We start from the raw sequence: 25,692 nt of genomic DNA, 5'->3' as shown, positions 1-25,692 counted from the left end.
CAGCCCAGGGCGTGATCTTGGAAACCTGGGATCGAGTTCTGAATTGGGCTTCCAGCATGGAGCCTGCTTCTTCCTCTGCCTGTGTCTCTGCCTCTCTCTCTCTCTCTCTCTCTCTCTGTGTGTGTCTCTCTCATGAATAATAAAAAAAAAGACTCTGAGACACAGAGAGGCTAAATTGCCTAAGATCACTTTGCTGGCAGGGAGCACTATTAGCCAGCCCAGCCCCTGACTACACCCTCAACTTGATGCTACACTTCTCCACACCAAACCTCCTTGGTTCAAGGTAGCAGAGGAGGGGTCCAACTCCCATAACCCAAAGCATTACTTTCTTTCCATGATGCTCCTCCAGCACAGCTGGGCATGTTCAACCTGAAGCATGAGGGCACTCACTTTCATTCCCTGTGCCAGGCCCACAGGGCCCTGCAGAGACAGATGTACCCCCATGCAGTACTGAGAAAGGAAAGTGCAGCAGACCTCACCCAAGCTACAGGTCATGAAGGAAAAGTCTTCTAGGGAAATTGCTCTTGAAGTTAAGACTCAAAGGTCACTGATTTTTGCTTGCTCTGAATTCCCTGTATGGCTATACCTGTTTACCCATTTGCTTTCCAGACCATGCCATTTGGGCTGTGCCCATGTTAGAGACTGTGGACAAAACTGCAGTGATCTCATTCCTGCTGGAGTCTCCTTGTGCCCTATGAAGGGGCATATGCCTAAGGGTAGGACTTCTGAGTCTGAGCTCAGGTGAAGGTCTCACTTTAGAAAATTATGCCAAATGTTTTCCTAAATGTTGGTGCAAATATATATATACTCCCAGAGCCAGAAAGAAAAGAGTCTTTTTTATTTTACATAGAAATCTTTCCCTCCTCATCCTCTCCCCACCACCATCCCCTCATTCCCCATCCTGCTCAGCTCTGGCCATGCCCAGCAGCAAGTCAGAAGCAGGCACAAGCTTGGGCAAGCTGAAACTACCCAAGAAGCCCCAAGCACTTTGGTTCACACAGTCAACAAAAGACCTTAGTCTGGAGAACCAGAAGCACGCAGCCATATCTGGCTATAAGTAGGAAACTTTGACAAGGAAGAAGTCCTGCTGGTCTCACATCAGCAGTCACATGTAGGCCTGGTATAGCAGACCCAGTATGGTGGGGGTGGGCAGGGTAAGTGCAGGAAAGCAGTCTTTGGGCCCCACCCTCACCTTTTTGTTTACACTTGCCCTTGGGGCTGTCTTGGAAGATAGGCCATGCCCCCCAAGCCCCCTGCTGAGCCAGTCCTGACCTATAAGTTAGAGGCATATATCTGGATATTGATCTGGCTCACTGTTCTCACTACCACAGAAAGGTGTCCAGCTTGGCCTGGGAGGGAGGGAGCACTGTCTTCGCCCCAACTCTCTGCTTAGTCTTGGGTTTGGGTTTCACAGGCAGTGGGCGGATCATAGTTGTGTCAGTCTGAGGAAGATGTCAAGGAAGAGGCTTAAAGAGGAGACAGCAAAGGCTTAGACTTGAGGGGTGGGCAGTTCTGCTATACTGAACGAGGTCCTGCTCTGCACACCTGAGGCTACAGCCACTGTCAGGCTGGGGGCTGGGGGTACAGGTGAGAGATGGTGTGGGTAGCTCAACTCAGCCCAATGTCACAGAACAAGGATACAGGTTGGATGAATTTCGTCCGACCTCCAAGCCCATCGAAGCCTGTCCTCACCTAAAGTAGAAGGAAGAAGTGAGCGGGCCAAGCTGATAGGCCAGGGGGCTGGCTCTTCCCTGCACCTCCACCCCCACCCCAGAGAGGGCTGGCACTTGCCCCTGTGGGAAGCCATACTCACTGCATCTGTGCTGCGGCAGGGCTCTATCTTGGCCTTCTTGGGCTGTTTCTGTTTTAGGATAGCATTCCGGATAAAGACAGGAAAGGCACTAGCTAGCTCCTCATCTGGCTCTCCCACACAGCGCTGGCCGCCCAGTGAGAGCTGGGACTCCTGGAGGGGAGACCCCAAAGCCAGACTTGAGGAGCCCGATGGCAGGAAAGGAGGGGGCGGGTAGTGGTGGTGGAGCAGGGCCAGAATCTCTGATGTCTCACCCCTCACCCAGAGGCTGGAAGGATAATGAGTAGAGTTTCCAGGGTGACTCCAAAGTGTTTTAGTCCCAGGCCAGGAGTGAGAGGGCTCTGGCAAGACCTTGCCCTCTCAGAAGCCCAGCTTCACACAGAGTCCTGGCAAAGGATGGTGGCTGCCTGAATTCTTACCTGCTTGGGGCCTTTAGGCATCTTCCTGGGGATGTCCTGAATGGGAGAGCTGCGAGAATGAGACATGAAGGCAAGGAGGTGAGCAAGACACGGGGCCAGGCAAGCCAGGCTCAGCACATGGCCCTTGGGGAGCCAGCATGTGGCATGGTTTCTGTAAAGGCTGTGTGCTGGGCAAGGCATCTCAGTAAGCCCCATCCCATCCCAAGTGCAGGTTTGGGAACAGCTGGACAGCTGCCAGAGTGGAGGAGGCAGGGGAAATTGGGCAACTTTCCAATCTTGCGGCTCTTAGCTTGGAGCTGAGCCCATTCCAATGGGGCCCTTAGCCCCAACACCTCAGACACCTCACAGTGTCTTGGGCTTTATGTGAGGCTGGAGGCCTAGCTGATTCACCACCCACAGGAAAAAAAATCAGTCATGTCCCATACAGGCAGAAGGTACCTTGTGAGCTCAGACTTAGCCCCATCTGCCCAGAGTGGGGCCACTACCTCCATAAGACCCTCAGTAGATAGCTCATAAAGTGCTCTCACAACACAGGGCTAGGCCATCTTTCTAGATAATCTGTGCAGGCAGGGTCTGGGGCAGAATTGATCATGGCCCAAAGCCCTGGCCTTTCACTCCCAGCTCTAGAACTAGACACAGTGTTTCTATCCCATTCCTGGGTACACTAGCAGCTGAATACCCTCTCCTGGTATTTTCCCAGTTGGGTAGAAGGATGGTAACCTAAAGCTGACCCTGTTGCTTCTCAAAGCCATGAGGTCAAGGGCAAGATTGGGCCCGTCAGCTTTGGACACCTCCTCCCCTGCGCCCATAGCTTGTAGTGAGGCTACATGATGACCATGGGAAGGTTCTCCACTTGCTACAAGCTTGACCCTGGGGAGGCTGATTCAAGGTGGAAGCATCCTGGGCTCCCTCACATTCCCTCAAAGGCCCTAAAGATGATAAAGATTGTCTCACTCGGGATCCCTGGGTGGCGCAGCGGTTTAGCGCCTGCCTTTGGCCCAGGGCGCGATCCTGGAGACCCGGGATTGAATCCCACGTCGGGCTCCCGGTGCATGGAGCCTGCTTCTCCCTCTGCCTGTGTCTCTGCCTCTCTCTCTCTCTCTCTCTGTGTGTGACTATCATAAATAAATAAAAAATTAAAAAAAAAAAAAAGATTGTCTCACTCTTTACAGCTAAAGAGATAACATGAAGAAGCCAGGGCTTGCAGCAGGCACTCATAGATCCCTTGACCACATCCCATATGCCCAAGGTTTGTTTTCCACCGCTACCTGGCCTGCCTTGTATGACACAGGTGCCTCCAGCCCTGAGGGCAGGGAGAGGTGGAGAGCCTGCTGTCCTCTCTCCAGGCTTCTTCCACCTTTACTGCCGAACACCTCAATTTCTCTCATGTCCAAACTCTTGATTAAGAGGAAACCCGCTCAACCCTTGACCCCGTTACCCAAGCAGCATTTACCTACATGTATGTACAGGAGTTTTTGTCTCCCTGATGAACCATATTTAATCTGCCTGCCCAAGCAGACAACTTCCCCATTCCCAGTCTACTGGGAGCAGGCCCCACCCATCCCACTACAGCGCCTCCTAGCTTCTTAAGCCTGGCCCTGTGGGAGACCCCCTTGGTGGTGGGGAACTGGGCTCAATGATTTGAGATGGTCCTTATGCATGAGCCCAAGAGGTGCATGATGGAAGAGGACGTTCAGAGTCCCTGAGGCAGGACACTGGTAGACAGGCATTCAAGGTACAGACAGCACACGCCACCCCCCATCACCAACCTAGATCTGCCCCTACTGGAACCTCTGTTCTCTCCAACTCACATCACAACACCTTTGCTTGAAGGGTGAGAGTGGTAATTGAAACAAGCAAGAAAAAGGCTTTGTGCAGAGTATTTAAGAGTGGGAAGAAGAGGTGGTCAGAACCAAAGTCAGGGCTAACCCCAGCTGACCCTCACTGCCCTGTCAGCCACTTGGAGTGACAAGGGCAGGGCCTGCAGAGATCTCTTGGTCATCCTCCCCTGAGGATGTGAACAGGGACAGGGACTACCACTTACTGTGCTATCTCTTGGCAGAACTTCTTGGCACGGCCATGCTGGATGCTGGAAGATTGGGCTGAAGGGGTGTCAACATCAAAGGTGGCATTGAGGTCAATGTCATCACCAAAGGCTGGTCGGCGAAGCTTCAGGCTCAGCATCTCCAAAGGGGCTGGGCTATAGGCAGAAATGGCCTGGTTACTCTGGACCACCGTGGCAGTCCAGAAGGACAATAGCCCTGAAGTGTCAGAGATGGCTTGGTTCCAGGGGTCTGGAACTCACAGGTGGCTCAGGGCCACCCTGCAAAGAAGTCTGACTCTACAGAAAAAAAATCACTCGGCTTAGTGCTTCACACAGTCACGGGACCAGTGAAAGTCTTCAAAACATGGAAGGAAGCAAGCAAGCAAGCAAAACACACACAAAACCTAAGCATACAAACAAAAGGTTACTGCCTTTTGACAAAACAGCTTCATTTCTCAGAACACAGAGCAAGGGGCCAGTCAGAGATGTGACCACGGACTGGCATGAATGGCAAATGGCACAATATTGGAAATGGTCAACTGACTCCCCTAGGGGGCTGACACTTTCACAGCTTGAATATGATGCAGAAATTAAAATAGTGTTTCCAGAGTGTAAACTTAATAACATGGGGGAAAGGCTCATATGTTACATTTAAAAAGTAATATGAAACTCTGTGTATAACAGGTGATAAAAGAAAAAACAGACTAGTTGGGCTTCAAAAAAATTTAAAATTGTGTGCATCAAAAGACACTGTCAGGGCACCTGGATGGCTCAGTCAGCTGAGCATCTGACTTTTGGTTTTGGCTCAGATCATGATCTTGGGGTCATAGGATTGAGCCCTCCATCAGGCTCTAGGCTCAGTGTAGAGTCTGCTTGTTCTTCTCCCTGCTGCCCCCATACACACACACTCTCTCTCTCAAATAAATAAATAAATAGGGATCCCTGGGTGGCGCAGCGGTTTAGCGCCTGCCTTTGGCCCAGGGCGCGATCCTGGAGACCCGGGATCGAATCCCACATCGGGCTCCCGGTGCGTGGAGCCTGCTTCTCCCTCTGCCTGTGTCTCTGCCTCTCTCTCTCTCTCTCTGTGTGACTATCATAAATAAATAAAAATTAAAAATAAATAAATAAATAAATAAATAAATAAATAAAATCTTAAAAAAAAAAAAAGACACTGTCTACAGAGTAAAAAGGTGATCCACAGAATGGGAGAAACTATTTGCAAATCACCTCTCCATAAAAGACTAAAATCCAACATATAGACAGAACTGAAGTTCAATAATGGAAAACAAACAACCCAGTTAATAACTGGGCACAGGACTTGAATAGACTTTTCTCCAAAAGATCTACTGATGGCCAGTAAGCTCACAAAAAGATGCTCAATGATACTAGTCATTAGGGTGATTCAAATCAAGACTTCCATGAGCTACTACTTCATACCAATGAGGATGGCTGCTATAAACAACAACAAAGACCCAAACAAATAGAAAATAACAAGTGTTAGTGAGGATGTGGTAAAATTGGAACCCTGGGATGCCCAGATGGCCCACCGGGTGGAGCAGGAGACTCTTGATCTTGGGATCATGAGTTTCAGCCCCAATTGGATGTGGAGATTACTTAAAAATAAAATCTTACCAAAAAAAAAAAAAACTGGAATCCTTGTGCACTATTGGTGGGAATGTAAAATGGTACATCCGCCGTACAAAATAGTACAGCAGTTCCTCAAAAAATCAAAAATAGAATTACCATATGATCCAGCCGTTCCACTTCTGGTTATATATCCAGAAATGAAAGCAGGATCTCAAAGAGATTATTTGCACAGCCACGTTAATAGCCACATACTCACAATAGTTTAAAGGTGGAAGCAACCCAAATGTCCATCCACCAGCAAATGTACAAGCAAAATGTGGTATATAGGGGCAGCCGTGGTGGCCCAGCAGTTTAGAGCCACCTTCAACCCAGGGCGTGATCCTGGAGACCCAGGATCGAGACCAACGTCAGGCTCCCTGCATGGAGTCTGCTTCTCCCTCTGCCTGTCTCTGCCTCTCTCTGTTTCTCATGAACAAATAAATAAAATCTTTTTAAAAATGTGGTATATACATACAATAGAATATAATTCAGCTTTATTTATTTATTTTTGTATATTTTTATTGGAGTTCGATTTGCCAACACATAGTATAACACCCAGTGCTCATCCCATCGAGTGCCCCCCTCAGTGCCTATCACCCAGTCACCCTGTTCCCCTGCCCACCTCCCCTTCCACCACCCCTTGTTCGTTTCCCAGAGTTAGGAGTTTCTCATGTTCTGTTACCCTCTCTGATATTTCCCACTCATTTTCTTTCCTTTCCCCCTTAATCCCTTTCACTATTTTTTTTTAATTTTTTTTAATTTATTTATGATAGTCACAGAGAGAGGGAGAGAAAGAGAGACAGGCAGAGGGAGAAGCAGGCTCCATGCACCGGGAGCCCGATGTGAGATTCGATCCCGGATCTCCAGGATCGCGCCCTGAGCCAAAGGCAGGCGCCAAACCGCTGCGCCACCCAGGGATCCCTCCCTTTCACTATTTTTTATATTCCCTGTATGAATGATTATTCAGCCTTATAAAGGAAGGAGGGGCACTTGGGTGGCTCAGCTGTTGGGCATCTGTCTTTGGCTCAGGGCATGATCTGGAGCTCAGGGATCAAGTCCCACATAGGACTCCCTGTGGGGAGCCTGCTTCTCCCTCTGTCTATGTCTCTGCCTCTCTCTGTGTGTCTCTCATGAATAAATAAATCTTAAGGGCAGCCCCGGTGGCTCAGAGGTTTAGTGCCACCTTCAGCCAGGGGCATGATCCTGGAGACCCGGGATCGAGTCCCACGTCGGGCTCCCTGCATGGAGCCTGCTTCTCCCTCTGCCTGTGTCTCTGCCTCTTTCTCTCTGTGTCTCTCATCAATCAATAAATAAAAATCTGGGATCCCTGGGTGATGCAGCGGTTTAGCGCCTGCCTTTGGCCCAGGGCGCGATCCTGGAGACCCGGGATCGAATCCCACATTGGGCTCCCGGTGCATGGAGCCTGCTTTTCCTTCTGCCTGTGTCTCTGCCTCTCTCTCTCTCTGTGTGACTATCATAAATAAATAAAAATTAAAAAATAAATAAAAATAAATAAAAATAAAAATCTTTTTTAAAAAATTAATAAATCTTAAAAAAATAAAAAATAAAAAGGAAGGAAATACTGGCACCTGCTACAACATGGATGAACCTTGAGGATTTTATGTTACGGAAAGTAAACCAGTCACAAAAAAGACAAATGCCATATGATTCCACTTACATGAGGTATTTAGAGGAGTCAAAATCATAGAAACAGAAAGTAGAATGGTGGGTCCCAGGGGCTGGAAAATGGAAGCTATTATTTAATGAGTACAGAGGTTCAGTATTTCAAGATGAAAAGTGTTCTGGAGGTGCCTGGTAGAGATGATAGCACAACATTATGTACATAATGCCACTGAACTGTGGTCGCACTCAACAACGACCTCTTTGCTAAGTCCGTATTTTCCAAATTCTCAACAATGAATATGTTAGTACTTTTATAATGGCAGAGGGTGGGGGTGGGGGTGGCAGTGGTATTCTATTAGAAAATTGCAGCCACTAGGATTTTTCTAGCCTACCCAGGCCTGGTGGAGCTCCCTAGCTCCTGTGGTCAGAGAACTCTGGGGAGTGGCAGTGCAGCCCCAAGAACATCCTCTATTTCCTTTCCTTAGGGACCTTTCCATCAGGGCTGCCCAAAGCCTTGCTCCCACAGCTCAAGGGCAGAAGGATGCACTATGAGGGTATTAGTCTCCAGCCAGCAGCCCAGTAGGGCACACAGATTGGAGGAAAGGGAACTACCTACAACAATAAGCAATGTGGGAAGCTTGGACTATCTCTTCCTTTCCCTGGTCAGGTCCCTGGGCCTGCCCCTTCTTGCCTGCAAGTGAAAACAAAGGTTGCACAAAGCTACCTCAAAACCAATCCCATGGGAAGCCTGGGTGGCTCAGCGGTTTAGCGCCGCCCTCAGCCCAGGGTGTGACTCTGGGGACCGAGGATCGAGTCCTACATTGGGCTCTCTGTGTGGAACCTGCTTCTCCCTCTGCCTGTGTCTCTGCCTCTCTCTCTCTCTCTGTATCTCTCATGAATAAATAAATAAATAAAATCTTAAAAAAAAAAACCAATGCCATGCTGGTTGCTTTGCTTCTGTCTCTGGCTCCCAGCATAAAGCAGCAGCCAGGAGCACTCATGGCAGCATTTTTGTAATGTCTGTTATTTGGCCATTATCTACTTCGGCCATCATCCAGCAAGTCCTCTGCCACTACCACCCTCAAGGGTCAAAAAATCTCATAACACCCTACCCTCCACCATGCCCTGGTGTGCCCCAGCCCTGAGAGCCAGGGCTCACCCCTTACTCAAGCCTCTAAATACAAATGGAACAAGCTTGACTTCCCTTGTCATGGAATTTGGCCTGCCATGGTGTGTGGCTGGGGGAGTTTAGGGCTTGGCCATCTAATCCTGTAGTTTGTCTACCCCCTGGAACATAATAAGCTCCAAGAGGACTGAGAGGGCCCGACATGCAGCACGCCCTCAGTAAGAGCCTGTTATAGAAGTCTAGGCTTTACTCCAGTGAGAAGTGGTGAAGAAAGTAAGCAAAAGCAGGTATGCGAAGTCCCTGGCAGCCTAGAGACATCCCTCACTGTGGAGGCCAGACACAGAGTGCAAGTGTGTAGAAATACCCTGAGGTGCACGGAGTGGGAAGTGGACAGAGCACCTTGGAGCTTGTAGAAATCAGCCTTGAGTGGTAGCCTAGGAAAATAATTTCTACTTCTGGCCTTGAGGCAGCTCCAGTTCTAAATGTCTGACCACATGAGATGGTCTTTGAGACTCTCAGCTTCCTATGAGCCAAGCTCCTGACAGAGCCCTTGTGCTACCTGGGGCTTCCAGGCCAGCATGGCTAATGGGCTCTGAGGGTGGAGTGGGGAAGAAGGACCAGACATGGAATCTACTTTGTCAAAATCAGCAACACACTGGACCTCACAGAGAATCACATGCTCATCACATTTCCACAGCTGTTTCTCAGTCCAACCCAAACTGAGGTGGGCAGAGAGCTCTGGCTCCATAAAAAGACACTGGAGGGTCTAAGGTAAGAAAGGAGAGAGTTGAGGAACTAAAGGTACAATGAGGATGAGAGGAAACTGGCTTGTTGGCACTCACACATTCCCCTGTGCAGATGCTGACCAGGTACTATGATGTGGGCAAAAGAATGTATGTGTAAGGAAGCCAGTGGTAAGGAACACAGATCAAGATGCAACTCCCAGTCTACATATTAGGTGGCCCAGGCTCTGGTAAGACTCTAGAGCACCTCTATGGCCCATGGCATCTGACACAGTATCTAAATAAATATCACCTGTGCAGAGGAGGGTGCACTTACTCCTGCTGAGGAGGGTAGGTAAGGCTCTGCATGGCAACTGACCCTTTGGTGTTCACAGGAGCTGACATACAGAAAGGCACAGAAGCAGGAAGGCAAGGTATATTCTGCTGTGTCAAACAGTATGATTTGGCCAAGGCCTAAAGATCGACTACCGTTCATGGGCTGGCTCTGGGAATGTCTCAGACACAGTGCCAAGAGGTCTAGAGTGTTTGGTGGGGGGAGGAATGACGTGAAGCCCCAAGGGCTGATAAGCTGGGCAGGCAGGAGAAGTGAGAGGATGGGTCACAAGCCTCATGGGGAGGTGGTGACAAGGGATAGAATCAGGAGGCACCGCAGAGGTTAGATGGATAGATTCCAGCAACTGATTGGATGTCGGGAAGAAGAAGCATAATGATTTTCCAAAGGACACTGAAAAGTGGCTCAAATAAAAGCCTGGACCACTGGGTTATGTGCTTTCTGTCAGGGCCCTCAGCTGGACAGCTAGGCAGGACAGCCCTGAGATGCTCTTAGCCAGTGGGCGTGGCTTCTGTGAAACCCTCAAGAGGAATGCGCAGCCAGTCGGGGTAGGGACATTCATCCGTCTGCCTCTTGGCTCCCTCTGCCGGCAGTTTTAATGCACACAGTCCTAAGACCAGTGGGGAATTATTTTGGTGACTGGTTTCATGTTTGTTTCAGAATCTGGGGCACACAGATGCATTTGGTAAGAAATGCAGAAACAGGATATCTGCAGACAGTCAGTGCTCCTGCCCCTTCCCTGCCTATCCCGAGGTCCTCTCTGGCCTACCTTGGCCTTTCCTTGTCAGAGCCCAGAACTTACCTCGAAGTTGTTTTCCAACTAAATCTTGGCTATGTCCCAGGGCAGGAGGCTCACAGCCTTCAGGCCCACATGGACCACTCACCCAACCAAAGTCAAGAGTAGGGAAAACCCTTATTAGGGAGTTCTTCTAGCTTATGACCCTCGCACCACCCCAGAAGGTCAACAAACCTCTCTAAAACCAGGCGGTTGACAGTCTCACTGTCCACTGGTGGCAGGTTCAGGGTTTCCTGTAGCATCGTTAGCTTTTTTCTCAGGCTCTTGGGGAAGGAAAGAGAAGAGTGTGAAAGAAAGGCTGGGGCAGCAAGTCCAGAGAGACTGCCAAGGGCGGGAACAACATGCACGACAGGCAAGCCCACTGGGAACAGAGCAAGGCCTAAACCCCCAACATCAAGCTTGGGAGGCCAGGATCACCCAGCCTCAGAACCCCTCTCTGGTGAAGCCTCTCCTTTGATGAGGTTCTATCCCTAGGGATATAGGTACAGGACAGATTGTAGAAGACCCATGGTGCTGCCTATCCCCTACTGAGGAGGTCCAGGCTCCAAATCAGAGTCAAGGTATACATCCTGACCCACTCTGGCTCAGGAGGATGCAGGGAACCCAGAACCACCAACACAGACTGGGGCAGAGGCTCCTAGGCTCTTGGAAGATACACAAACTATCCCTCATTCCTGTCTAGCCAGGGATGTCCCTTACCATGATTTCTTTGTCAGCACTCTGTAAATCCTTCTGAGCCGACTTCAGCTCCAACTTGGTCTGATCTAGTTCAGAGTAGACTGTCTGCAACTATAAGAAAGTATGGGCAGTAAAGGACAAGCCAGCAGGTGGCCACGTGCTCTACTCAGTGCATGTTCATGGGAACCCAGTGTCCAGAAGAGTCTGAGGACACATGGGGAGGCCCTGGCTTTGTGGGGCCTGTCAATGCCCATCTGGAGCTGCCTAGGAACTAGGGCTGAGTTCTATGTCTGACAGCCCATGGATGCACCAGGCCCAGAAATAAAACAGCTGTGCTGACTGAACTGGATCCCAAGTATGTTCCTCCTACTCTGGGCCAGGTACAAAAACAGGCCTTGGACATTGTCACATTTGGGACTTGTGCTCTTCAGCCAGTTGAGAGTTACCCAGGAGCCAGGAAGAATAGAAGGGAGCATAAGCATGCACACATTGGGGGGAGGGGGATACTTGCATGACCTGCCACCCTAAGTGGACAAGCCACAAAGCCAGAGCCAAGGCCCAGTAAGCAGTCTCTCTGAATCACCCCACAGCCCTATGGAGTCTGTTGCACATCAGGCCCCATGGCTTTGCTCGGGAGACAGGAACGAGCAGGACAAAAGGAAGCCACCTCTCCCTCCCCTTCTGCCCCCACTGTTACCTTGTTTTTAGAAGAAAACAAGTCCTTCTTCAGTCTGTCAGCCAGCTCCCCTGAGGCCTTCCGTGCCTCTTTAAGGTTCTCATACTCTCTATGAGGGGGCCAGGAAAAGAGATGTCAGAATGGGACACCCAGTGGTCACACTGCATGAGAGCACCAAACACACGCAGAGCCCAGGTTGTCCCCTCAGCCAGTTCTCATTCCAACTCTGACACCTGAGCCCAACAGTGCCACAGAGGGTCCTGCAAGGAGAGCTGGGAGTCTCTATTCCCTGCCTGTTCCACAGGCACTGGTGATTTGAGAGGGTATGCAGGAAGCCCTGCCCTCACTAAAGGCTCACAGGGAGGCCCCCTAGACCACGTGGCCCTCACAGAAGACATCTGGGATCCTCCGTGTCTCTCAGCCAAGTGGCCTCCTTACCCCAACCTCACATCCACAATAGTAGAGAATCTGAGCCAAATTTCTGATGCAGGTCAGGCAGAGTCGGTAAGTGTTGATGAGAAACGGGCTCCATTCATCATCTTGGGCTTATAGGTCAGAAAGTGGTGCCAACCTTCTTAGAAATAACTTATATTCACACCTGTTCTCTCAATAACCCTATGAGGAAAGTTATTACGATCTCCATTCAGGAAGCTGTGGGTCAGAAGCTAAGAAACTGGCTCCTGGCCACATGGTGAGAGGTGGGGTCGGGGTTCAACCTGAGGCACCATAGCTCCCAAGCTCGCCCCTTCATGCTGCCTGCTCTGCTTTATAAGAGATGAGCAGCAGACAGAGGGTGCCATGGATTAGCTCCTGGACTGGGCCAGAGGGGCCAGAGTACACACTTCTTGAGGGACACGCAGTACACAGCCAGTTGCTCCACCGCTGACTGTCCCACACCCATGTCTCGGATCATCTCCTCCACTTCGGGCCTCTGGCTCTGGAGTAGGAGCTCAATCCTGAAAAACACCCAGCCCACGGCATTTAAAATCCGGAGGCTGATGGGTAGGTACCCAGTGCAGCTCTGCTTTCCTTTGCTGCTGTTGCTATGGTGACAGCCTGGCCTGCCAGCATGCTTTAGCAGGCAGGTCTACCCAAAGAAAGGCCCCACAGCAGAGCTAAACACAGCTGCAGGGATGCTGCTGGGGAAGAATGGATGCTGATAGGTCCTCAAGGTCAGGGGTCCTTGAAGAAAGGTTTCTGGAACAAAAGACCTGCCAGGTCACTGGGCCACAGGCAACAGGAACAGGTAGGAGTGAGGCAACGTCCCCCATGGAAGCCAAGCAAGGAGACCTGGACCCACACCCTGCTAGCCTGAGCCCCATGTGGCCTATGGAGATCTGAGCCACAAAAGTGACCCAACCCCTACTGCAGTCCTAAGAGTTGGGCCACCTGGGGGCCATAGAAGCAAAGGCAGAGAGCAGTCCCCTGCTCCAAGCTCACCGCTCCATGGTTTTCATCTTGCTTCTGAGTTGGCGCATCTGCTCGTGCACTTGTTTGGTCTCATCCTGCTGCTGCTCCAAGTACTTCATCTGCTTCTGAAGAGCAAACACACCCATGCATACCTGTTGCTTAGAGGATCCTAGGGACCATGGCTAAAGTCATCCTGAGAACTCTACTCTAGAATTGTCTGCTTTTCCAAATGCTAATAACCATGCATCCCCAGTCTCCAGGGAGGCAGGTTCCTGGGCCCCACTCTGTCTTGTGCTTTTTCTGCTATGCGGCCCTACGCCAACTGCTTCCTCATCTCCCTGCTTGCTTCCTCCTGAGATATGTCTTACCACAGGCACATCCCACTGCCACTATCTAGAGGTCCACTGTGGGCTGCCAAGGTCCTGTGGCTAAGGGCTCATGGTGCATATTGTATGGGAAGCTGAAGAAACACAAATCCAGGTATCATTACCCACCACCTAGACCCATGGACAGTTACCAATCAGGATAGGAGAGTTCAACCAGAGGCAGCTGGCCAGGGTGCCCTTAGCACAAAAGCACTCCATCTCTGACCTGGGAATGCCATCAAAGACTCCTGCTCTGCAACCAGGTACTGATTCACTCCTTCCCTCCCACTGGCCAGGCCACGTGATCCAGCCCAGCACCATGCAGGAACAGACACAACGAACACCCTGGGGCTCTGTATTCACAAAGATGGCTTCCTTTCCTTTTTAAATGGCATCCAGCAAGCACCGCTCCTTCTTACGAGGCCAGAATATCAATTGTGGGTACAGATCAATCACCTCATGCCCCTTAGAGAGCAAGAGGCTCACCAACCCAGGCTGATACAAAATTCATCTGGGTCTAGAGCTGCTTGCTTTGCAGGCTTTGATCTGCCCGGTCAGCTTAGCACAGCTGACTTCAAAGGCCCCCTGCTCCTCCTTGGGATGCTGTTTGATCTAGCTCCAGAGAGCAGCCCAGCCAAGGACTAGAGTGCTAATGGAAGCTTCTTCAGTCTGGCTTCATCCGTGGAGTACAAACCACTTTTGGAAACAAGGTCCAGTCTCACTGAGGTCTTAGCTGAGCTGCCCCTCCAAGAAGCACTGGGAAGGCCTCACCTCTTCAGACTACCTAATACAAAATCCTTAAGTGCAGCCAATACAGTCCTTTGCTTACAGGCTTAAAGAGTATGATATGAGAGGCCTCAGGAAGAAGGGGTTTGCCTCCATCTTATAATCATACAATCTAAGGTAATGACCAAGGCAGAGCCAGAAGATAAGCCCAACCAACTTTTGCCCACAAGACCTGGTGACCCACCTTGAGGGTGGAGCATAGCATTTCAGCCTTGTCTAAGGCACTCTGCAGAGATTCCACAGTGGCATTGCGCTCTTCCAACGTATCACGCAGCGTGTCGATGATGGCTTGGCTGTCCTTTTTCTCCTTCTCTGGAGCAGGGGCAGGAAGGTGAAAGGCCCATTCACCCATCAGCATAAGAACCTGAGCCCTTGGCTAGCACCCCACCCTAGAGCCAGGTAAGAAACAAGTTCAGGTCAGCAAGTTGAAGGCCTACTTCTCTCTGGCATGCACTAAACCAGGGAAGCTAAGCCAGAGTTTCTTCATTCAGGGGATGAGACCCTCTTTCTGCTGCTTAGAACTACTTGAGTAAAGATTTCACTGCTCCCCACTCCTGTGGGTCTAGTTAATTCATTATCTTAGAACTCAAGCAGATTTCCTGCCAAACTCAGTAGCCAAACACTCTCCTAGAAATACTCTGTCCCATTAGGTAACCCCCTCCCAGCTTCAGTCCTGGGCAGGAAGCCTCAGAGAAGAAGCTCATCAGCGTAGGTGGACAGCTTGAGGCACCTCCCTCTCCCTCCTTTCCTGCCAATCACAAGACCTGGCAAAACTCTTGGATATACAAAGCAGGGAGAGCCCCTAGCTCCACCAGAAGGTTGGAGGCATTCCTCCCAGGGCCTCTCCCCCAAGCACCTAGGTCAGGGGCTTCCCAGGGACCCTTGTCTCTTACTAACTCACCTTTCAGGGAAAGCTGGGCTCTGGTATTATCCAGTTCATTCTACAAGGCAATATCCACAATAAGAAGCAGAAAGGGGGCAGCCCTGGTGGCTCAGCGGTTTAGTGCCGCCTTCAGCCCAGGGCTTGATCCTGGAGACCCGGGATCGAGTCCCGCGTCGGGCTCCCTGCATGGAGCCTGCTTCTCCCTCTGCCTGTGTCCCTCATGAATAGATAAATAAAATCTTAAAAAAAAAAAAAAAAAAGAAGCAGAAAGAGATCATACCTGGCTTCCACACAGAATCCTGGAAGGCTTGCAGGAAGACCCATGAGGGGACAATGAGGCCTGTAGGTCCAGGGAGGCACAGACCCTGCTATATGTCACGGCCAACCAAAGCCAATAGTGAAGAGACATGCCTTGCTTTCTCTATGCTTTTTTTAAAAGTAGGTAAGATGGAGGAAAAAAATCTCAAGTACAAGACCCTGCGACAGGGAAAGAGGCAGAACAAGGGCAAGAGAAGTAAAGTTGGACCTGTGTGATCAGTCTCACAGCAGAGGCTTCCATCACTTCCGTGGCCCTGTGCTGGCCCTTAACTTCTCCTGGCTTCAGCTGCACTCACTGGGGACACAGAGTTGGGATGACCAAGGACCTTGGGTCACCACTCCTTCCTTTCACCCCGGGTCCTGCTTACTTCACAGTCTACTTCTCTCCAAGCTCTAAGCTGCCTTTTTGCACCACAAATCTTCCAACCCTAATAAGGTAGGTAAATGGGAACAACTTTGTGTCTTTGGATGAAACCTCATGTGGGGCTCTAACCATACTATCATGAGGGTCAAATGAACCGCTCAAAGCCCGTGCATAAATTACAGAGCTACTGCCACCTAGAGGCTAGGGATGAACTGAACCCAGTTCCCATTCAGGAGTCCAACATGCCCATGGGCAAAAGAGGCTTTCCATAAGCAGGAAAACAGGCACTGCAGAACTGAAAGCCTTGGCCAAGGGTTCATGGTGGTAGCTGGGTGGAATCCAGGCAAATCTTCCTCCAGGTCACCCTTTCCAGGTCAATACAAGACTCAGAATTTCACATGTGACCAGTACTAAAGCCCAGTCTCAGTAGATGGATAAGCACCCTGCTGTCAAAATCTCCACCCAGGACTTTTGTTGGCTGGGCTGTTTAGTGTAGGCAGAACATCCTCAAATGCAAGTGGTGGGTAGAGAAGGGCATACATGGGCTACCAGAAAACTGACACCAACCCAAAGCTCCCCCAGGTTCCCTGGATCCTACACCCAAGCAAGGTGCCTGCAAGCCCTTTCCCCAAATTACTCAAGATGTTGCCTCTCTGTCTCCTAGATCTGGGTTTGAAAGCCAGAAAGAAACAAGCTGCCTTTGTTGTCTTTATCACAGGGAGGACACAGCTTAAAACCAGGAGCAGTTACCATGACGATGAACATGTTGGCTTTAAACAGAAAAGCTCTTCGTTCTTGAAGCAGTATGGTTCCAAGGACATCACCACACCCTGGGGCCAAGGCCAAATGAACCCTGGGCTGACAGATGCCCAGATGCTCAGAGTCCAGGTGCACTAAAAACCCCAACCCCACTTGCTCAAGAAGCTGTGGTCAGGGCAGCCCCGGTGGCGCAGCGGTTTAGCGCCGCCTGTGGCCCGGGGTGTGATCCTGGAGACCCGGGATCGAGTCCCGTGTCAGGCTCTCTGCATGGAGCCTGCTCCTCTCTCTGCCTGTGTCTCTGCCTCTCTTTCGCTCTCTCTGAATAAATAAATAAATAAATCTTAAAAAAAAAAAAAAAAAGAAGCTGTGGCCAATCCAGCCCCCTGGTGCACAAAGGAAGTTAAATATTGGACTTGAAGGGAAGAAGTGTAGGAGGGAATCCACCCATTCTCCCCTGGGTTTCTACCCCGGCTTACATCCTGATTCCAAGGGTTCTACCCTCTATTCCTGGTCTGGGAAAGACCCAGGCATCTGCATATATACCAAGCTTCCTCACAGTTTTGAGGCACAGCCAGATTTGTGAATAGTGGGTCTACACATCTTCCCTGGCAGAGGACTAGAAGAATTTCTAATCTGTCTCTAATTGTCCAAGCAGCATAGTGGGCTGGGAAAGATGGCCATAGAACCTCTGCAAGGTTAAAGAATCTTGGGAGAGACACTCGGGTCTTTGGTGAGAATTGCTTTGAAATCCCAAGGGAGAAGGCTCATAGTCACATGGCTCCTTTCTTCCCTAACAGTGTATTTCTCCAATGACCAGGTCTTATCATCACTTTTCCTCTGCTCTACTCCCTTATGCCTTGAAACCTCTACAAATCTCCCTCCAGATACCATCTTCACCATCTACATACCCACCCTGGGTGGGAGCAGAAAGTAAATTCTCAGAGGGCTTGGAGTTCAGTAGAATGACATAAATCCCAGGTACCTTTAAGAATTCTGCATCTAAGACATTCTCCTCCTCTTGGGCGAGGTCAAAGAAGAGTTTATTGATAATGGTTCTTCTGCCAACCTGGATGGAAGGACAAGATAGAGTATGACTGTATAGCTGGGTCATGTGTAAGGAGGACAGGGATGTACATGCAGCCTACCATGTGACCAGGCCTGTTATCAGGCCTAGCTTTTCACAGCACATCCCTTGGAATGAGATGAGTTCTGTAACCCTATAGGTAGCCCCAGCTGGTGCCACTGGTTTGGTGGTTACTAAAGTCATGTCACAGACCCGTGTGGTAACTGTTCAAAAGATATACCAACTCTAGATACTGGGCATTGAGGATGGGAAAAGGCAAGGAAGGAGGACAAATTTACCTAGGTGAAGACCAGCCCACCCAACAAGTCCCTCTGCCAGTTACTCTTGGGCATAAGTGGGCCTCCCGAGCCACTCAAAAGCACAAGGCTTAATCAGCCTCAAACCAGGACGGTCCAAAAAGGTCAAAGATGTTCAGTTTCAGAGATCTTTCCTTATTCCTACTCCCTGACAAGGAAAAGATGTCTTCAGCTGAGGTGTTTTCACCCCACTGCCCTCACCTGGATTCGGCACTGTGGGCAGGTCCGACTTGGTGCTGTCTCAAACCACTGAATGAGGCTGGAATGAGAAGCAGATAAGCAGACTAGTGAGTCCTTGCTTGGCTAGAGACATATAGGCCAGGTAGCAACCCTGACCACAACAGCATCTGACTTCTTCCTCGATCCAATGCCTGACCACATAGGAGGGCAGTACCACAGGTGGTACTGCACATCCCACAAGGCCTCACTGGTACAAGCATTCTGACCAGTTGGCCCTTTTTTTGGCCCTGTTGGTGTAGCACCCCCCACCCCTGAGCTGCTCTTTTGTCAACATCCTAGGCTTTGACTAGAGAGCAGCAGCCAGAACCCAGGGTCCCTCAAAGATAGGGATTCTAATAACACCCCTACTTTAAGCAGGGACTCCAAAGGGCTACACTTTCAGAATAAGAGTAAACTAGAAGTAAATGCAAGTAGTCGTAAAAGCAAAATACAGTCCAGCTTCGTAACATTTATCTGAGTGGTCCAACAAAACCTCAAGCCTTAAATTTTATTTTTTAAAAGATTATTTATTTATTCATGAAAGACACACACAGAGAGAGAGGCAGAGACATAGGCAGAGGGAGAAGCAGGCTCCATGCAGGAAGCTCAATGTGAGACTCAATCCCGGGACTCCAGGATCTCGCCCTGAGCCAAAGGCAGATACTTAACCTCTGAGCCACCCAGGCGTCCCTCAAGCCTTAAATTTTAATTAGTCTCCTACTAGTAGACTCTCCCATCAGGGATCAGGAGAAAGAGTCCATCTGTTTCTGGTAACATCTGGAAGATGATACCATCATCCCAGGTCTCAATTTTTTTCTATAAATAATTTTCCATATATTATAGGCAAGATAAATTCAAAGCTGGAATACTATATGGCAATAAGAATGAACAAGTCTACAGCTATGAACAATATTATGGATAAGTCACATACACATAACATTGAGGAAGAGAAGCCAGATACATAAAAGGTATATTAGGTGTGACTCCATTTACATGAAGTAAATGTTTTAGTTTTTTTAAAAAAACTAAATAGTCACACAAGGAAAAAAGCATTACAAGTACAAATCAGAACATGTGCGCAAAGACTTTAGCTATGAGAATTGTCAGATACAGCATTACACATTATGCTAAGGAAATAAAAATCAAGACTGAAAGTATCAGTAGAGTGTGTGACTCTTGATCTCAGGGTTGTGAGTTTGAGCCCTGTGTTGGAGGTAGAGTTTATTTTAAAAAAGAAAAAATATATCAGCAGAGAACTACAGAACAAAGGGTGATATAGTAGAATTTAATAAGAACCAAACAAATTCTAAAATAAAAAATGGCCAAAATTAAGAATTCAGTGGACAATATTTTGGGTTTTTTGTTTGTTTGTTTTAAGATTTTATTTATTTATTCATGAGAGAAACAGAGAAAGAGGCAGAGACACGGAGGGAGAAGTAGGTTCCCTGAGGGGACTCCGATATGGACTTGATCCCAGGACCCTGGGATCACACCCTGAGCCAAAGGCAGATATCCAACCACTGAGCCACCCAAGTGCCCCTTGATGGACAAGTTTAATGGCAGTTTAGGCACGGACAAAGAATGAGTAAAATGAAAAGATAGGTCAGAGAAAACACTGAGAATTAAAAAGAAAAATAAGAGAAGATAAAAAATATAGAAGATATTATGAGAAGGTCTAGCTCACATATAATGAGGAGTTTCAAAAATAAAGTATTAGGTGGAATTATGCACTTTTCCCAAGAAGTCTATGTCCTAATTTCTCAAACCTGTGAATATTTTACCTTATACGACAGTAGTAATTTTGCAGATGTGATTAAGGATCTTGAGATGGGGAAATTATTCAAGTGTACCCCCATGTAATCACAAGGATCCATAAGTGAAGTAGGAGTGTCAGAGTCATACAGAGAGATTTGAAGATGGAGAATCGGGTCATGAGCCAAGAAAGTCATATCCCCACTTACTAAGATTGACTACAACCCCGTAAAACTGTTTTGGATTTCTGGCCTCTGGAACTACAAGATAATAAATTTGTGTTTTTTAAACCACCAAGTTAGGGGTGCCTGGGTGGCTCAATAGGTTAAGCATCCACCTTTCACTCTGGTCATGATCCCAGGATCAAGCACTACATTGGGTTCTCTGCTCAGTGGAGAGCCTGTTTCTCCCACTCCCTCTGTTGCACCCCCTGCTCACCTGCTCACGTGAGCTCACTCTTTCTCTGTGTCATGGAAATAAATAAAATCTTTAAAAAAAAATTAAACCACAAGTTAGTAGTAATTTATTATAACAGAAATGAGAAACTAATATGAAAAGAAAAGAGATAATGGAATAGAGACAATACATGAAAAGATAATGGCTGATGGATTTTCCAAAACTAATTAAAGAAACCATTCCATAAGTAAAAGAACCGTAGTGAGGGGATACGTGGGTGGCTCAAGTGGTTGAGCGTCTGCCTTTGGCTCAGGTCGTGATCTTGGAGTTCCAGGATCGAGTCCCGTATCGGGCTCCTACATGGAGCCTGCGTATCCTCCCTTTGCCTAGGTCTCTGCCTCTCTCTGTGTCTCTAATGAATAAAGAAATAAAATCTTTAAAAAAAAAAAAAAGAACCATAGTGAATCTCAAGCAGGATAAGTAAAAAATGGTAACAAAAAGAGAGTTGATGTGGCTATATTACTGTTAGACAAAATAGGCTTTAAGTCAAAAAAGGTCACAAAAAACAAAGGACTTTAATATTGATAAAAGGTGTAATCCAACAAGAAGAAATAACAATTACAAACATACATGTACCTAACAACAGAGCCCAAAAATATATGGAAGAAAACTGGAAAGAATTAAAGAGAGAAATAATTCTACAATAAAAGTTGGAGATGTCAATACCCTACACTTTTTTTTTTTAAGATTTTATTTATTTATTCATAGAGACCGAGAGAGAGAGAGAGAGAGAGAGAGAGGCAGAGACACAGGCAGAGGGAGAAGCAGGCACCATACAGAGAGGATCACGCCCCGGGCTGCAAACGGCGCTAAACCGCTGCGCCACCGGGGCTGCCCCTACCCTACACTTTTAATAATGGATAGAACAATCAGACAGGTAATCAATAAGGAAACAGAGGACTTAACATGAAAGAACTAGATCTAAGACACAAATACTCTACCTAATCACAGCAGAATACACATTTTTCTCAAGTGCACATGGAACATTCTCCAGAATAGACCATAGGTTGGGCCACAAAACAAGTATTAATAAATTTAAAAAGGGATGCCTGGGTGGCTCAATGGTTGGGTGCCTGTCTTCGGCCCAGGGCGTGATCCTGTGGTCCTGGTTTAGAGTTCTGCATTGGGCTCCCTGCATGGAGTCTGCTTCTCTCTCTGCCTATGTCTCTGCCTCTCTCTCTCTCTCTGTATCGCTCATGAATAAATAAACAAAATCTTTAAAAAAATAAATTTTAAAAGATTAAAATCATACAAAGTATCTTTTCTGATCACAGTGGAACGAAACTGAAAACCAGTAACAGAAAAAAAAAACTGGAAAAATCACAAATACATGTAAATTAAACAACCCACACTTAACGATGGGTCAAAGAAGAAATCACAAAGGAAATTAGAGAATACCTTGAGATGAGTGAAAATGAAAACACCACATACCAAAAAAAAGACACCCATTAGGTAACTATTATAAAAAAACAACAAGAACCAAAAATAACAAATGTTGACAAGGATGTGGAGAAATTGGATCCTTGCACATTGCTGGTGGGAATGTAAATGGTGAAGTTGATATGGAAAGCAGTGAAGCACTTTTTCAAAAAATTAAACACAGAATCACCATATTCATCCAGCCATTTCATCTCTGGGCATAATCCAAAAGGAATGAAAGCAGGGACTTGTACAGATACTTCTAAATCCATTCATAGTAGCATTACGCATAGTAGCAAAAATATGGAAACAACCCAAGGTCCATTAACAGATGAAGAGATAAACAAAATGCATTTCCATACAACTGAATTTTAATCATAAAAGGAATGAAATTCTGATAACATGCTACAACATGGATGAATCTTGAAAACGTTATGTTTAGTGAAGTAAGCAAAACTCAAAAGAACAAATATTGTATGATTCCACTTATACAAGGTACCCAGAATAGGAAAATTCAAGGAGACAGAGGGTGAAAATAGACATTTTTGGGGCAACAGGGAGGGCGTAATGGAGAGTTGTTTAGTTGGTACAGTGTTTCTGTTTAGAATGATGGAAAAGTTCTGGAAATAGATATTGGGTATGGTTATATAGCTTTGTGAATGTACTTAATGCCAGTGAGTTGTACACTTATAAATGGTTAAAAATGGAAGGCATCATTAAGCTCACCAAGTAACCAACATGAGCAAAGCTCACCATCCCAAGTTAAAAAAAAAAATTATGGACAAGAAGTTATCATTGAAATTAAATGGTGGTAGATATGTTCGAGGAATACCGCTTGGATTTGACCCTTTTAAGAATCTTGTGACAGATAAATGTGTGCAGATGACAACTAGTGGGCAACAGAACAATATAGAACGGTGGTAACATTAAAGAATAGCATAATCATATTAGAAGCCTTGGAATGAGTATAAACAATGACTGTGTTCACCAGAGAAATCAATTGCTTTCACATGTCCCTCTCCAAAGGGTCCATTTTATTATGATATAAAATTGAGTCATACACATTTTCATATTGAACTTCTTTGTTAAGTAAACTTTTGTGATAGTCCAAAAATGGTTAAAATGGTAACTGTTATGTGATATATAATTTACCACAATATGGGCATCCCGGGTGGCTCAGCGATTTAGCACCGCCTTCAGCCCAGGGCCTGATCCTGGAAACCCAGGATCGAGTCCCACGTTGGGCTCCCTGCATGGAACCTGCTTCTCCCTCTGCCTGTGTCTCTGTCTCTCTCTCTCTGTCTCTCATGAATAAATAAATAAAATCTTTTTTAAAAATTACCACAATAAAAAAAAGAAGCTCTTTTACAATAGCCAAATATGGAAGCAAGTATAGCATGTATATGCACACACGCGCACATAGGAATATTACTCGGCCATAAAAAAGAATGAGATCTTGCTATTTGGGACAACATGGATAGAGCTAGAGGGTATTATGCTAAATGATATATAAGTCAGGGATTTCAGTTATATGTGGAATCTAAAACACAAATAAAGAGGCGTCTGGGTGGCTCAGTTGGTTAAATGGCAGATTCTTGATTCGTCTCAGGTCATGATCTCAGGGTCCTGGGATAGAGCCCCCACATGGGCTCTCCACTCAGCAGGTAGTCTCCCTCTGGATTCTCTCTCTGCCCCTTCCCCTCTCTTAGGCATGTGTGTTTGCTTGTGCTCTCTAAAATAAAAAATAAATAAATAAATATTGAAAAAAAAAAAAAAACTAAAAAAACAAGCAAAAAACCCAGACTTGTACAGCATAGGAAATATGCTCAATAATACTGTTGTATGGTGACCACAATTATGGTGGTAAGCATCGAGTAATGTACAGAATTGTTGAATCAGTATGTTGTGCACCTGAAACTAATATAATATGGTATGTCAATTATATTTCATTTTTAAAAAGGGGCCAGTCCAGGGCACCTGGGTGGCTCAGCGGTTGAGCATCTGCCTTCAGCTCAGGACGTGATTCCGGGATCCAGGATTGAGTCCCTCGTCGGGCTCCCTGCATGGAGCCTGCTTCTCCCTCTGCCTATGTCTCTGCCTCTCTCTTTCTGTGTCTCTCATGAATGAATAAATAAGACTCTTAAAAGGGGCGGGGGGGGGGGGCAGTCCACAGCTGCTCGAGGATCTTTCCTCATCAGCTGTACATTCAAAGGGTCAGCAGGACGGCTTGATCAGAGAGCACCTCCTTGCCCTTCCATATTAACTCGGGTTTCTTCGTGTCAGTGAATACACTGGGATGTCTGGCCAACGAGATGACTCTGGGTAGAATAATCCCAAACCATCAAGCAAACCACAACAAATCGGATAGTCAGAGGCCTACCAGGTAATCTCGAAGAAATAAAAGGCCTCGTTAATTTGGCGAAATTTCACCTCCATTCGTACTAATAATGAGCCCCCTACTTTATTTTCACTGAACCAACTCTGTTTCCCTGGACTCAGTTCAACTGTCACCTCCTCTGGGAAGCCTGCCCTGATCCGCCTTTGCCCAGGTCGGAGACCGACCGTGGGGCTCCGACTAGTGCCGTCTTTATCACTGTCCGGGCTCCACTCGGAGACCTGACACCCCACAGTCCTGTAGCGGTACCAGGCAGAGGGCCTGGCCCCGCCACTGCGGTCACTCACCACTGCAGATGGAAGGTGTGGCCGCAGTGGATGGCGGCCACATCTCGGGAGTGGTCGAAGAAGTCGGAGCAGATGGTGCACAGCGCACGGATAGGCATGATGACGGGCCTAAAAGGGCACAGGCGGGCAAGGAAAACTCAGCCGGTCCAGCTTCACGGCCGTGCGCCCGCGTCCCGGCTGGCTTCAAATTTGGCTCCACTGAGCAACTTCCAGGAGCGGACCGGAAGTGGTAATAAGAAACATGGAGGCGGAGCCTGAAGGCTGGGTCCGGATTGGACGAACCACAGGGGGCGGGGCTTAACGGCCGGAGAGAATCCCGGGGCTGAGCGCGAGACTGGATTTGTCAGTGGTAACTCTCCTGTGGCTCCCGGAAGGGTTCAGCAAGTACCCGCAGCAGCTACGCCGCGCCACGGGCCCCTTTCTGGGGCAAGACACGGCTTTACGGTCCGAAGTCAGATCCGGTGCGAGGCGCTGTTCTGCTCTCAGCCCTGTTCTGTCAGGGCAGTCTTCTCTGCACTTCGGGAGAGTCGAGAAGACCGAAGCCGTACGGGAATGGGACGATGGTCCCGATGGAGTGTGGCCCGCTGGGCTCTGGGCAGTGCTCAACCACTCGCCGGAAGCCCGGAAACCCGAAGTTCCCACAGACCAAAAGAATGCTCCACCCTCTCAGCCCTCGGCTCTGAGTTATCCTAGAAAGATGGACACAGGTCCTAATCCCTCAGGACACCCCAAGCTTACTCTGGCTTTATCCAGGCAAGGCATGATGATCCCTCAGTTTGAAGGCGGCAGGGCCAGAACCCTGACTTTAACTTTTAGTTCCTAGAATGATCGGCATGGCTCCAGACTGTAGTGGGATAAGAATCTTGGAGGCCCAGATGCTTCACAACTAGCAAACCCTTTTTCTGATTCCCACATCAGAGAGGTTATCTTTGGGGTCTTCCCTGAGAAAGAGCAGCATACTTGGTGAATTCACCTGGGCCAGTCACGACTGGAACAAGTCTTCCTAGGGGTTTTCATGCTTTACTAT

At 48.0% G+C, this 25,692-nt stretch overlaps 1 protein-coding gene and 1 pseudogene across 3 annotated transcripts; one reads left to right on the top strand and one right to left on the bottom strand.

Moving 5' to 3' along the window:
• Window positions 1–816: 816 nt before the first annotated feature.
• On the bottom strand, window positions 817–25,265 carry TRAIP (TRAF interacting protein). Of its 3 annotated transcripts, none has more exons than XM_072786163.1 (15): window positions 24,666–25,265; window positions 18,339–18,396; window positions 17,740–17,823; window positions 15,335–15,374; window positions 14,618–14,745; window positions 13,313–13,407; window positions 12,715–12,828; window positions 11,894–11,981; window positions 11,218–11,307; window positions 10,693–10,781; window positions 4,274–4,429; window positions 2,230–2,278; window positions 1,814–1,861; window positions 1,642–1,692; window positions 817–1,442 (listed from the first exon to the last, which is right to left on the bottom strand). In XM_072786163.1, the coding sequence occupies exons 1-15, from the start codon at window positions 24,761–24,763 to the stop codon at window positions 1,323–1,325; spliced, it is 1,308 nt and encodes a 435-aa protein (XP_072642264.1). In that variant the 5' UTR covers window positions 24,764–25,265; the 3' UTR covers window positions 817–1,322. The 3 variants fall into 3 exon arrangements, with proteins under 3 accessions (XP_072642264.1, XP_072642263.1, XP_072642265.1); XM_072786162.1 differs by having other exon boundaries at window positions 1,814–1,963; window positions 24,666–25,253; XM_072786164.1 differs by lacking the exons at window positions 18,339–18,396; window positions 24,666–25,265 and having other exon boundaries at window positions 1,814–1,963; window positions 14,618–14,822; window positions 17,740–17,829.
• On the top strand, window positions 22,722–22,948 carry LOC140610294 (small nuclear ribonucleoprotein G pseudogene; annotated as a pseudogene).
• Window positions 25,266–25,692: the final 427 nt, after the last annotated feature.

This window comes from Canis lupus, chromosome 19, assembly GCF_048164855.1.
Source record: "Canis lupus baileyi chromosome 19, mCanLup2.hap1, whole genome shotgun sequence".
NCBI classification, from domain to species: Eukaryota; Metazoa; Chordata; class Mammalia; order Carnivora; family Canidae; genus Canis; species Canis lupus.
Note: the sequence above shows the minus strand (reverse complement) of the source record. Positions and strands in the feature narration are given on the sequence as shown.

Excerpts from the sequence above, each read along its gene's own strand:
- TRAIP (XM_072786162.1), bottom strand. The coding sequence starts at position 24,763 with ATGCCTATCCGTGCGCTGTGCACCATCTGCTCCGACTTCTTCGACCAC. Across the intron at positions 18,397-24,665 it reads CACACCTTCCATCTGCAGTG|CCTCATTCAGTGGTTTGAGA; the intron begins GTGAGTGACCGC and ends TTCTCATTCCAG. Across the intron at positions 4,430-10,692 it reads AACCGCCTGGTTTTAGAGAG|CCCAGCCCCTTTGGAGATGC; the intron begins GTTTGTTGACCT and ends TTCTGCCTATAG.